Source organism: Corvus kubaryi, unplaced genomic scaffold, assembly GCF_017639235.1.
Source record: "Corvus kubaryi isolate FWS band 111438036 unplaced genomic scaffold, C.kubaryi_AGA036_p1.0 37334, whole genome shotgun sequence".
In the NCBI taxonomy this organism is placed as follows: domain Eukaryota; kingdom Metazoa; phylum Chordata; class Aves; order Passeriformes; family Corvidae; genus Corvus; species Corvus kubaryi.
The window spans coordinates 21,438,321-21,449,388 of record NW_024581108.1 but is presented as its reverse complement, the minus strand read 5'-3'; the positions used below and the strand labels follow the sequence as shown (position 1 = coordinate 21,449,388).

Here is an 11,068-nt window from a genome sequence, read left to right as displayed (position 1 = left end):
CTCAGGCCCGTGTGTGTGTGCTCAGGCCCGTGTGTGTGTGCTCAGGTGCGCCCCTGCGGCATTCCCGTGTGCCCGTGACCGTGCAGGGGTACCTGGGTATCCCGGAAGGTGTTCCCGTGTGTTGCACCCAGGTGCGTGTGCAGCCACGCGTGTGTGCAGGTGTGCCCGTGCAGCGTCCCTGCATGTCCGTGTCCGGGTGCCTGTGTGTCCCCGAAGGTGTGCGGGTGTGTGTGAGCACACGTAGGTGTGCTGGGGTGCCGGTGTGCCTGGAAGCCGTGCAGGCGTGGACACCTGGGTGCGTGTGTAGGTGTGCAGGTGTGCCTGTGCAGCATTCACATGTCCACGTCGTGGTGCCTGTATGTCCCGAGAGTGTTCACGTGTGTGCCCCCAGGAGTGTGTGGGTACGTGTGAGCTCTGGGGCACACGTGTGCGTGTCAGAGTGGCTGCAGACTCTGTGCTGTGCCCCCGCTGTGCGGTCAGCACTGACCCCTGCTCTGTCCCGCTCTCTCTCCGCAGGGCCCTCTCCATCCATGGAGGCCTTGCTGAGGCGGTGCCGTCTCCCAGCGCTGGGCACCCGCCAGCGCGGCATCAGGGCCCGGCACGGTGGCACCCCGGGCAGGGCCAGGCGCCTGCTGCTCTCGCAGCTCTTCCAGCCGCTGGCCCTGCCCATGGGCGGCCAAGCAGGGTCCGAGGGCCGGCCCGGGGAGCCCACCTGCCGCAGCCAGCGGCTGATGCTGCAAGGGGGGCTCATCCACCCCACCAGCCCCGGCTGCTACTGCTACCTGCCGCCCACCGTCCGCGCCATGGAGAAGCTGATCAAGGTGATGGACGAGGAGATGCAGGCCGTGGGCGGGCAGAAGCTGAACCTGCCCAGCCTGTGCTCGGCAGAGCTGTGGCGTGCCAGCGGCCGCTGGGACCAGATGGGACCGGAGCTCTTCCGGCTAGTGGATCGGCACAACCACGGCTACTGCCTGGGCCCCACGCACGAGGAGGTGGTGACAGAGCTGGTGGCCTCGCAGAGTGGCCTGTCCTACAAGCAGCTCCCACTGCGCCTCTACCAGGTCACCAGGAAGTTCCGGGACGAGCCCAAGCCCCGCTTCGGTTTGCTGCGCAGCCGGGAGTTCTACATGAAGGACATGTACACCTTCGACACCTGCGAGGAGGCGGCTCGGCACACCTACGAGCAGGTGTGTGACGCCTACTGCAGCCTCTTCACCCGCCTGGGCCTGCCCTTCGTCAAGGTGCAGGCGGCCACGGGCAGCATCGGCGGCACCACGTCCCACGAGTTCCAGCTCCCGGCAGACATCGGCGAGGACAGGCTGGTGCTGTGCCCTCAGGGACATTTTGCGGCCAATGTGGAGACGCTAAACGGGGAGCAAACCTCGTGCCCCACATGCGGCGAGAAACTCACCGAGACCAAAGGGATTGAGGTGGGGCACACGTTTTACCTGGGTACCAAGTACTCCTCCGTCGCCAACGCCGTCTTCTCCTCTGCCGAGAACAAACCCCAGCTGGCAGAAATGGGCTGCTACGGCCTGGGCGTCACTCGCATCCTGGCGGCCTCCATCGAGGTGCTCTCCACTGAGGACAGCATCCGCTGGCCGAGCCTCATCGCACCCTTCCAGCTCTGCTTCATTCCCCCCAAGAGGGGCAGCAAGGAGGAGGAGGAGGGAGCGGCTCTGCTGGAGTGGGTGTACGATGACCTGGCCGAAGCACTGCCCCACCTCGCTGGTGACTCGGTGCTGGACGACCGGACCCAGCTGACCATTGGCAAAAGGCTGAAGGACGCCAACAGGCTGGGCTATCCGTACGTGGTTGTGGCTGGGAAGAGGGTCTGTGAGGACCCCCCGGTCTTTGAGGTTTGGAATCAGAACGCCGGCGAGGTTTTGTATCTCACCAAGGAAGGGGTCATTGAGTTGCTGAGTAAAGTGCAAGTCCCTTAAATGCCTCATCTCTGAATCTGTCGTCTCTGCTGCACTGAGTTTATCTCAGCCCATGCGATGGCTCTGGGTGAGCAGAGGCAAATCCAGCTCACGTGAGAGCCAGCCACGGTGTCCTGCAGGTCTGCCAGCTGCTGAGGTTGAGCTGGAACCAGCCCACATTTCCCCACGTAGCCAGGGACTCTCCTCTGTCTGGGTACAGGTCCCTGGAAGCTGCTTTTTCCAGCACGTGTAGCCTCGTGTGGCTGTGGGAGCACTGGCAGGGTCATCCCCTCACTGCCTGGCAGGGACAGACTGGCCATGGCCTCTTGTCAAGAGCACAGGACAGCCAGGGCTGTACAGGGGGACAGGAGGGCTCCCCTCGCTGCCAAGTTCTCAGCATGAAGGATTCTAAGAGAGAGATAAAGGAAGGTGACTTTCCTCTGTTTGCATCTTTGGGAACACCCAGGTCCCATGAAGGTGGAAGCTTGCCATGGCAGGCCCCGGGACTCCCGTGAGGAACAGCTTGCTGCCATCCCAGCAGCACTGACTGGACAGGGAGCTCCTTGCAGGGAGTCACCTCACCCTGTGCCAAAGCTCCTCAGTCTGAGATCTAGAGATCATGAGGAAATACGGTGCCACTGTAATAATAGAATAGTTTAGTTTGGAAAGGCCTTTAAGATCACTGAGTCCAACCATTAACCTGAGCTGCCAAGGCCACCACTAACCCATGTCCCCAGGTGCCGTGTACACTGCCTGTTAAATCTCTCCAGGGTCAGTGACACCATCACTTCCCTGAGCAGGCTGCTCCGATGCCTGACAACTCTTTTGATGTAGAATATTTTCCTAATATCCCCGCTGAGGTGGGGGCGGTGGGTCGGAAGGAGTGGGACCGGGGCTGGTGAGATGCCGGGGCCGGTCGGAAGGAACGGGGCTGGGATTGAGGAGGGGACCGGTGGGATGCCGGGGCCGGTGCGATGCCGGGGCCAGTGAGATGCCGGGGCCGGTGCGATGCCGGGGCCGGTGCGATGCCGGGGCCGGTGCGATGCCGGGGCCGGTGCGATGCTGGGGCCGGTGCGATGCTGGGGCCGGTGCGATGCCGGGGCCAGTGAGATGCCGGGGCCAGTGGGATGCCGGGGCCGGTGCGATGCTGGGGCCGGTGCGATGCCGGTGTCAGTGAGATGCCGGGGCCGGTGCGATGCCGGCGCTCATCGGAAGGAGCGGGGCCGGGCCTGATGCCGCGGGGGCGGTCGCAGGCGGGGCCGGGCGGCAGCGGGAGGAGCAGCGGGAGCATGGCGGAGGCCGAGCAGGACGGCGTGTCCGGGGCCGCGGAGCCGCCGCGGTACCGGGGAGCGCTGCACCCCGACACGTGGGAGCAGGTGAGGCGGGGGGCCGGGCGCGGGGCCGGGCGGGCCGAGCTCAGGGCGCTGTGTGTGTCCGTCTGTCCGTCCGCAGGAGCTGGAGGCCATCCCCATGTTCATGAAGCGCTGCCCGGCCGAGATCGACGCGGCGCGGCAGCCCGAGCTCGCCTGCCTGCAGTCGCTGCTGTTCGACGAGGAGCAGAGCCCCGCAGGTGCGCAGCGGCCGGGCTGGGGCTCGGGGGATCCCTGTCCCACCCTGACCCCGCTGCATCCCCGCAGAGCTGGCCAGGATGTACAAGAACGAAGGGAACGAGTACTTCAAGGAGAAGGACTACGGGAGAGCGGTGGCCGCCTACTCGGAGGGGCTGCGGAGGCGGTGCGGGGACGCCGAGCTGGACGCGGTGCTGCTCACGAACCGAGGGGCCGCACATTTCCACTTGGGTAAGAGGCCTCTGACCTCCCGGGAGCATGGCTCCGCGCTCCAGAGCTGCTTTTTTTCCCCCCCATTTGGGGTTTCCTTTTTTTTTGTTTTGGTTCTGTGATGCGGCAGAGTAAGTAGCTTATTCATGGGAAGGAGACTCCTTGAACCCTGAAGAGCTGGCTCACTTCAGCACCTGGCTGAGTGCAGGGTTTGTGCTCTGCTCCTTCCAGCTGTTACCTGCTGCTCGAGCCTTGGCTCCAGGACAGGGCAAAACCGGTGGGTTTTAGAATCATAGAATAGTTTGGGTTGGAAGGGACCTGTAAAGGCCATCTGGTCCAACCCCTCTGCAAGGAGCAGTGACATCTTCAACTAAACAAGTTTGTTCAGAGCCCTGTCCAACCTGGCCTTGAATGTTTCCAGGGATGGGGCTCCTACCACCTCTCTGGTCAACTTCTGCCAGTGCCTCACCACTCTCACTGTAAAAGATTTCTTCCTTATATCTAGTGTAAGTGTACCCTCTTTTAGTTTAAAACCATTACTTGATGATGGAGTTGTTTACCAACCTTATTAATTCTGTGATTCTCTTACAGCTACCACCATCCTACCAACAGTGCCCACACAGCAGGGAAGGTGTTCTGGGCCTTTCAATGCTGCCATGTGTTGTAGTAGGGAGGTGCTTTGCTCACACCATGTTGTTTACCTCTCATGTGTATGATTGATCCCATCCTTTCACCTCTTGCTCTTAATTTGCTCTTTTTTTTACCCTCCTCTCACCTCACTGTGATTGGAGAAACAGTGAATTGTAGGGTCTCTGCATGAACTACTTTGTCACCTTGGTATCTGGTTGGATTTTAAATACAAGTGAAAGGTTCTGAGCACTTTTGCTTGCTTTACAGGTAACTACCGTTCTGCTCTCAATGATGCCATCCAAGCCAAAAAGCTGAAGCCCACCCATCTCAAAGCCATCGTAAGAGGTGAGAGTTAAAGCTCCTGTTTCTGCATGGAGCACAAGGGGCATCCTTCCCAAACACTTGGCTCATGTTAACTTTACTGATTGTGCTGTTATTGTTACCAGCCCTGAAACAGGCTGTTGTTACATGTTGCTTTGTGTCCTTGCACGTTTCTGTGTGTTTAATAATTGTGTTTATAAACCCTAAATTACTGTGAGTGGACATCATACTTTGCTTCTGGACGGAATTCGTTTTAGAAAGGGAAAGCAGTTACTGGAAGAGATCACTTGTTTTGTTATTGCTGTTTCTCCCCAAAACAGAGCTCTGCCTTTTGCTTTGCATTTTCAATCAAAATATGCTTTCTTTCTCCATCTCCTATATCTATCAGAGGCACTGGACCTGTTTCTGTAGAGTACAGCGTAACTTTTCCTGTTTTCCACAATACTGCTTTTTGGGATCTGTTCTTTTTTCCCACTCCAATGAAAACCCCCTTTTCTTTTTCTTAACAAGACAAATACTGAAATGTTAATTACAGTGATAAAATTTTGTTCGTAACAGACACTTCTGGCATAATACTGCTGATTTCTATGACTAAGTGATACAAGAACTGATAAAATATTTTAGATTTTCTTCTCAACCTACCTGCTGGAAGTCTCTGGTTGAACATGACCACGCAAGACAAAAAAGTTTAGTGCAAAACCACCAGGCCAAACACTGTCTTTATAAGCACCACTTTGTGTAGTAGTTGTACACTGACCCCAACACTAGAAACTTACAATATTAATCCTTCCAGGAGCTCTCTGTCACATGGAGCTAAAGAATTTCTCGGAAGCGATAGCATGGTGTGAGGAAGGCTTGCAAATAGACTCAAAAGAGAAAAAGCTTGTGGAAATGAGAGCTAAAGCTGACAAATTAAAGGTAAATATTAAGGCAGCCTGTCATCTGTAGTGCTTGTCTCTTTGGGATCCTTGGAGGGAGAATGCTCCATCCAGGTTTCTGCATAGTGTGATGTCCCCAAACAGGACTGAGTGGTGGTTCCAGGTGTTGTGTGTTGGGATGTGCAGGGGAAGGAGCTGGAGGGGACTTGCCTGGGGATCCAAACTGGTTTCTCCACCTGTTGCCAGGGAAGAGCAGTGCTGGGCACTGGCTTGCTCTGTGTGACCGTGGTGCCTCCTTTTCTTACATGTAGCGAATTCAGGAGCGGGATGCAAGGAAAGCAAAGGCGATGGAGAGGAAAGAGCAGTGTCAAAAGGAAATTTTGCTTGCAGCAATAAAGGTGAGTCACTGAGAGGGGCTGTTTTTGTGTGGTTTGGGGTTTTTTTTAAGAGCTCTCTCGTTTGTCTCTAAAAGTTGGTTCTCATACATTGGCTTTTGAGGGCTAAAGCCAAAAAAAATGAGTTAAAACCATGATTCTCCTTGTCTGCATGGCTCTAAGCCCAGCTCCCAGCTTTCTGTATTTCAGGTAACAACTAATGCAGAATACAGGCCCAGTGTTAGGAGATGGGCTGAGCTTTGTGAGTGCTCTGGCTGCTGGGCTGTAGCATCATGTCAGCCCAATGAACCTGGCTTTCTTTGCTGCCCACAGGCATTAATTCTGTGGAAGAATAGAAGATAACCATTCAGTAGAGTAGAGGAGGGAATCAGTCCTGTATCCTCTCCTTCCTCAGTGAATGTTTGGGCTACATTAAAATATTTTGGGCTCTTGCATGCAGTCAGATCTCTTCTGCTGTTATCTTTCCAAGGAATAGAGGGAGCTTTCTTCAGTTCTCTGAAAGACTGGATGTTCTCAGGAGCTGGTGTGCGTAGTTGCACCCTGGAGTGATGCCTGCTAGGCCCCAAAGAAAAGGATTTTAGATGCATCCCTTTCCACAAGTTTTCTCAGGCTCTTCTCTCCACGTGTGGGCTCCTCTGGATTCCCCCCTCTCCTCATTTGTTTCATAAGGAGTTTGGATATCTGGCTGAGGTTCTGGATTCTACTGGGAAGACCAGTCACCTGAGTCTGATACTGTGGGAGAGCTTTGGATGGCATGTTCAGGAGCTGACTCATTAATTAGAACAACATAATTTGACCTTTTACTGACTGCTAATTTTTTGGTCTTATTCTCCCCACCATAACTCTTTGATTTTCAGTTGGTTTTTTGTTTTTTCCCTCCCTCCCCTCCAGGAAAGAAATATCAAGCTGGTTCTTGAGCCTTCAGATGAAGAAGAGGAAGTGTCAGATGGCCTGGCTGAAATATCCTTAGATGGGTTCCACTCTGACAGTGCCACGGGGGCAAAAGTGCATTTAGATGCTGATGGCAGCCTGAACTGGCCTGTCCTCTTCCTGTACCCTGAGTACGAGCAGACAGATTTCACTGTGGCTTTTCATGAGAACTCCAGGTAAATGCATTGCCCACAGCATTCTGGCATAAAGGAGGTGTTTGAGCAAGTGAGAACGGGCAGCAAGTGAAACACTACCATGCTGGTGAAGCAGTTCCAGATTTCTAATGGCACAGCTGACCCTGCTTTTGAGCAGGAGGCTGCACTGGATGACCTCCTAAGGTCCTCTCCAAGCTGAATTGTTCTGTGATTTACATAAATTTATAGTGCAGACAAACACATTTAGCCAGGGTGATTTGAGGGTCTTGCAGTGCAAGCTCAGACCAGTAATTAATTAGTGGCCAGGGACACCCGTGACCCACCCAAACCTGTGGATTTTAGAGATTCATTAAGGTGCTGTTCCAAAGCCCTCTGAATATGGGGTCTCAGAAAAAAAGATTAAATGTAAAAATTATGAAAAGCTTCCAAAGGGAACCTCTCCTAACCAGCAGTGACCCCAAAGTTCTCCTCAGGGCTTTCACCAGATCTGACTGAAGTGCTGCAGGCCTTTCAGACTGTAAGCGAGGCACTGGCATGCTGGGAATTCCACTCTCCTTGATGTTAACTTCATTTTCTGATCCTGTAGTGTTAAACAGACTTGGAATTTGTAACTTTTTGTTTGTTGGAAGACATATTCCTCAGATCTATTAATAAGTTTAGGACTTAAAATTACAGTGCAAGCAGGTTAGTAAAGTTGTTGTACTTTTATGGTAGTGTTCACTGTGTCTTTTTGTGACTAAAGGAAGTGGAAATGGATTTTTAGAACAAACTGGCCTCCAACACTCCTCAAGTACCAAAATAAAGAAGCCTTTGACACACAAACATATTCTAATTGCTCTGATCCGATGAAGCATGGGACTGTGTCGAAGGAAGATCCATTTTAGACAAAATGCAGGGTGTTTATTTTGACATCTTTTTCAGTGTGAAAATGCAGAGTTAAAAATAATTTGTTGTTGCAGTGCTCAAGTTTGAAGCCAATAACCTGAGTTACAACAGGGCCTTGGATTCATTGGGAAAGTGATGAGTTTGAAGGGAAGGAACTATTGGTGACCTAAACTTACTTCCAAGTCTGTTGTTTAATTTGCTAATGTATTTTTGCCATCATTCAAATGCAACTGTACAAGTTCTTGAAGCTGAGCACTTTGTGTCTAAGCTCACCAAGTGTATTTTGGCTTTTAGGTTTATTGATCATTTAATGGTGATGTTTGCTGAGTTGCCTCCTTGGGATTTAGAAAAAAAATACCTTCCCAACAATCTTGAGGTGAGAAGTTTGACTTTCCTTCAATTTCAGGGTTGTTGTGTTGTGGGTTTTTTTTATTTCTGGAGTGAGAAGGTGCACAGCTCTGAGGGTATGAAAGTGTTGGCATCTGCTTGTCATGCACAGATGTGAAACAAGAGAGAGCTACCCTCATTTATAAACTCAAACATTGCCCACATGTGCTGACAGAATTCACTTATGAAAATGAAAGTTGTCTTCCACTTACATTGTGTTTGACACAAGGTATTTATAGATATTGCTTAGATTCCATCTTTGTAACAATAATTAAGATTTAGACCATCAAGCTGATAGGTTGCTTGGTTTTTCAATTGCATCGTGGAGTTGCTCAATACAAATAAGAAAATATTATTTAAAAAATAGTTTATTTTTGGAACAAAGTGGAACTACTTAAGCACATAATCACGTCAAGACAATATATCTCTCTTCACACTTTAGCAAAGGTGGGTTGTGAGTTGGTTGTGGCTGAGAGTTTTTCTGAAATTGTACATAGAAGGATATGAATGTGTGTTTTTCATTTTCCATTTCGGTGTCATCCATGTCAGGGAGCAGCACAACCCTGTGTATGGTGGGCAGACAGGTCCAGAAGGACAGAGGCTGTGTACTTTTCCAGGTTAAAACCTATGTGTATTTACAGCCTAAGGCACCGTTGCTGGATTTTAATCTCTTAAATCAATTCTATTTTGTTCAAATACCTCCAAACCCACTCAGTTTATCACATAACATTGCTGCATCTCACCTGTTAAAAAGCAGCCCTTAGATTTGGATTGCTTGCCTGTAAAGCATGGGAACAGCCAGTGTATTTTGCCTTCCTGCTGCCACTGCCAGGAGAACCTAAGCTGGTTTATATAGGGAAAACTTGGAATTCACACAATTTCTGCCTCAGTGAATTTTGTATCTGACAGTCAGGTCAAGCCACAGAGGTTTGATAAACCCCCAGCTGATAATGGTGTGCTGTTACTGGGCTTTCAGCAGCGTAGTACTTCCCTTCATGTACCTTAATAAATCCCCCAAATTCTTTTCCAGCTCTATTTTGAAGACGAAGAAAGAGAAGAAATGTATGAGGTGAACCCAGAACACACATTGCTACAAGTGCTGCAGCACGAAAGGTGAGGCTGTACCTGTCCATGTCCAGGGGAAAAAAGGCAAAAACTATGAGCTTTAAGTCCAGTTTGTTGTTAAATAGTCCTAACTCTTCTCTGACTTAATAGTCCTACCTCTTGAAGGTATAAGATGCAAGGATTTTGTGCCTGGCTTTAGCGACTTACATATTTTTTTCCCCAGAAAAATGAACAACTCTTTCCAGGACTGGATGGAGATGGGAAAGGGAGCTGGGCACAGCTGAGCAGCACAGAAGGGCTATTCCAGATTCCAGCTACACAGTACTACTTTAAAAAAAAAAAAAAAAAAAGGAAAACCAGGCAGCAGCCTATAAAGAGCATGTTGAAGGTTAACAATGCTCTCGCTGTTCATACTGCTGCGTGAGCAGCCCCTGGCGCAGCACGCAGCACTGTTCCCCTCTGAAACTGCCTTTAAAGTGTTGTGCTGTTATTGAGAGAGAAGAATTTGCTGTTTGTGAAGCCAGAAAGTTTCTGTACAGCCTGTGCTGCTGAGTTGCACCATCTCGCAGCTGGCTGGAGCTGCTGCACAGCGTGGGGGGCTCGGTCTGTCGCAGTGGGAGTGGGATCTCCATCACTCCACAAAACTCAGCAGTGTCCATAAGCCCTCAGATTTCAGGCTGCAAGGGCAGTTGCAAAAGAACCCTCCTTCCAGAGGGAGAATAGCAACTGCTTTAATTAAAAGAAGCTGTTGGGAGATGAGTTGATTCATAAAACACTCCTCAGATGTGCTTAGCCCTGGCTCCAAGAGGCTCTGCTAATCAGCACAAAAGCCCCTCACCAGCCTTTGGGAGGTCAGTCTTTATGGAGCTGGGCAGAAGTCACTTGCTTTGCAGGACACTGGGTGAGCTACAAGGAAGCCAAGGACTCCTTTTAATCTTTACAGGTATTTTGTAAAGGCCGGGACCCCGACAGTTTTGGTATTTGCCAAGCGTTCTCCTTTCTCTAAGAAATACTTCTCTGGCAAGAAGGTGCACCGACTGTAATGGGCAAGAAAGAAACAAGGAGTTCTGTGCAAGAGGCTGTTTGTTAGCCCAGCTCCAGGCTGCAAACTTCTACTTGAACAAAAATACCTTGCACTCTTCAGGGGAGGAAAATAATCTTGGCACACAGGGAAACTTCCAGGGGAGCAGCATAGGAGAACGAAGGGGAGAACATGAGGGGATTATTTGTTGAAAAGGAAACCCAGCTGGCTTGCAGAAGGTCTCCTCTATGATGGGCTGCATGTGGTTTTGAAATAAATCTGAAGCAGTGCCAAACACTGGCTGTGGTTGCAGTAACAGCAGCTGGGAATGTACTTCCTCACCTGAGAAGAATCACACATTTCTTCTGAGGTGGGCTGTCGTTGCTGGGGTTTAACAGCAGTGGCCTGGGGAGGTGCCTGCCTGTTGCAGCGGGGTGGATGCAGTCAGGTTCCTGCCTGGGACTCAGCAGCTGCTGTTTTGTCACTGCTTGGCTCTGCTGCTGGCCAGGGTACAGCAGAGCTCTCTGTGTGGAGCAGTATTTGACTGACCCTTTTGATACCTTACTGGCTGTCCTGCAGAACCTGCAATAAACATGGCTATTTTAACTAGGCTGACTTCTGCCTAATGAATGAGACAACATTTTGTCTGACTGTGAAATACAAGAGAATGACACACACTGATTGTAAACCCCAACATAACA

At 51.2% G+C, this 11,068-nt stretch overlaps 2 protein-coding genes across 3 annotated transcripts in view; both read left to right on the top strand.

Moving 5' to 3' along the window:
- PARS2 (prolyl-tRNA synthetase 2, mitochondrial) overlaps positions 1 to 1,944 on the top strand; it is a 7,685-nt gene extending 5,741 nt beyond the window's left edge. For both annotated transcript variants that reach the window (XM_042030766.1, XM_042030765.1), the window contains one exon: positions 517 to 1,944. In XM_042030766.1, the coding sequence (XP_041886700.1) occupies positions 517 to 1,943 (1,427 nt within the window). In that variant the 3' untranslated portion in view covers position 1,944. The remainder of the gene's footprint in view (positions 1 to 516) is intronic.
- Positions 1,945 to 1,976: 32 nt separating this feature from the next.
- Positions 1,977 to 10,982, top strand: TTC4 (tetratricopeptide repeat domain 4). The gene is made up of 10 exons (XM_042030769.1): positions 1,977 to 3,298; positions 3,375 to 3,492; positions 3,560 to 3,721; positions 4,598 to 4,675; positions 5,445 to 5,569; positions 5,841 to 5,927; positions 6,816 to 7,030; positions 8,189 to 8,270; positions 9,312 to 9,394; positions 10,290 to 10,982. Exons 1-10 carry the CDS (start codon positions 3,050 to 3,052, stop codon positions 10,387 to 10,389), a joined length of 1,299 nt encoding a protein of 432 aa, XP_041886703.1. The 5' UTR covers positions 1,977 to 3,049; the 3' UTR covers positions 10,390 to 10,982.
- The last annotated feature ends 86 nt before the right edge of the window (positions 10,983 to 11,068 follow it).

Excerpts from the sequence above, each read along its gene's own strand:
- TTC4 (XM_042030769.1), top strand. The coding sequence starts at position 3,050 with ATGCCGGGGCCGGTGCGATGCTGGGGCCGGTGCGATGCCGGTGTCAGT. Across the intron at positions 4,676-5,444 it reads TCTCAAAGCCATCGTAAGAG|GAGCTCTCTGTCACATGGAG; the intron begins GTGAGAGTTAAA and ends TAATCCTTCCAG. Across the intron at positions 9,395-10,289 it reads CAAGTGCTGCAGCACGAAAG|GTATTTTGTAAAGGCCGGGA; the intron begins GTGAGGCTGTAC and ends TAATCTTTACAG.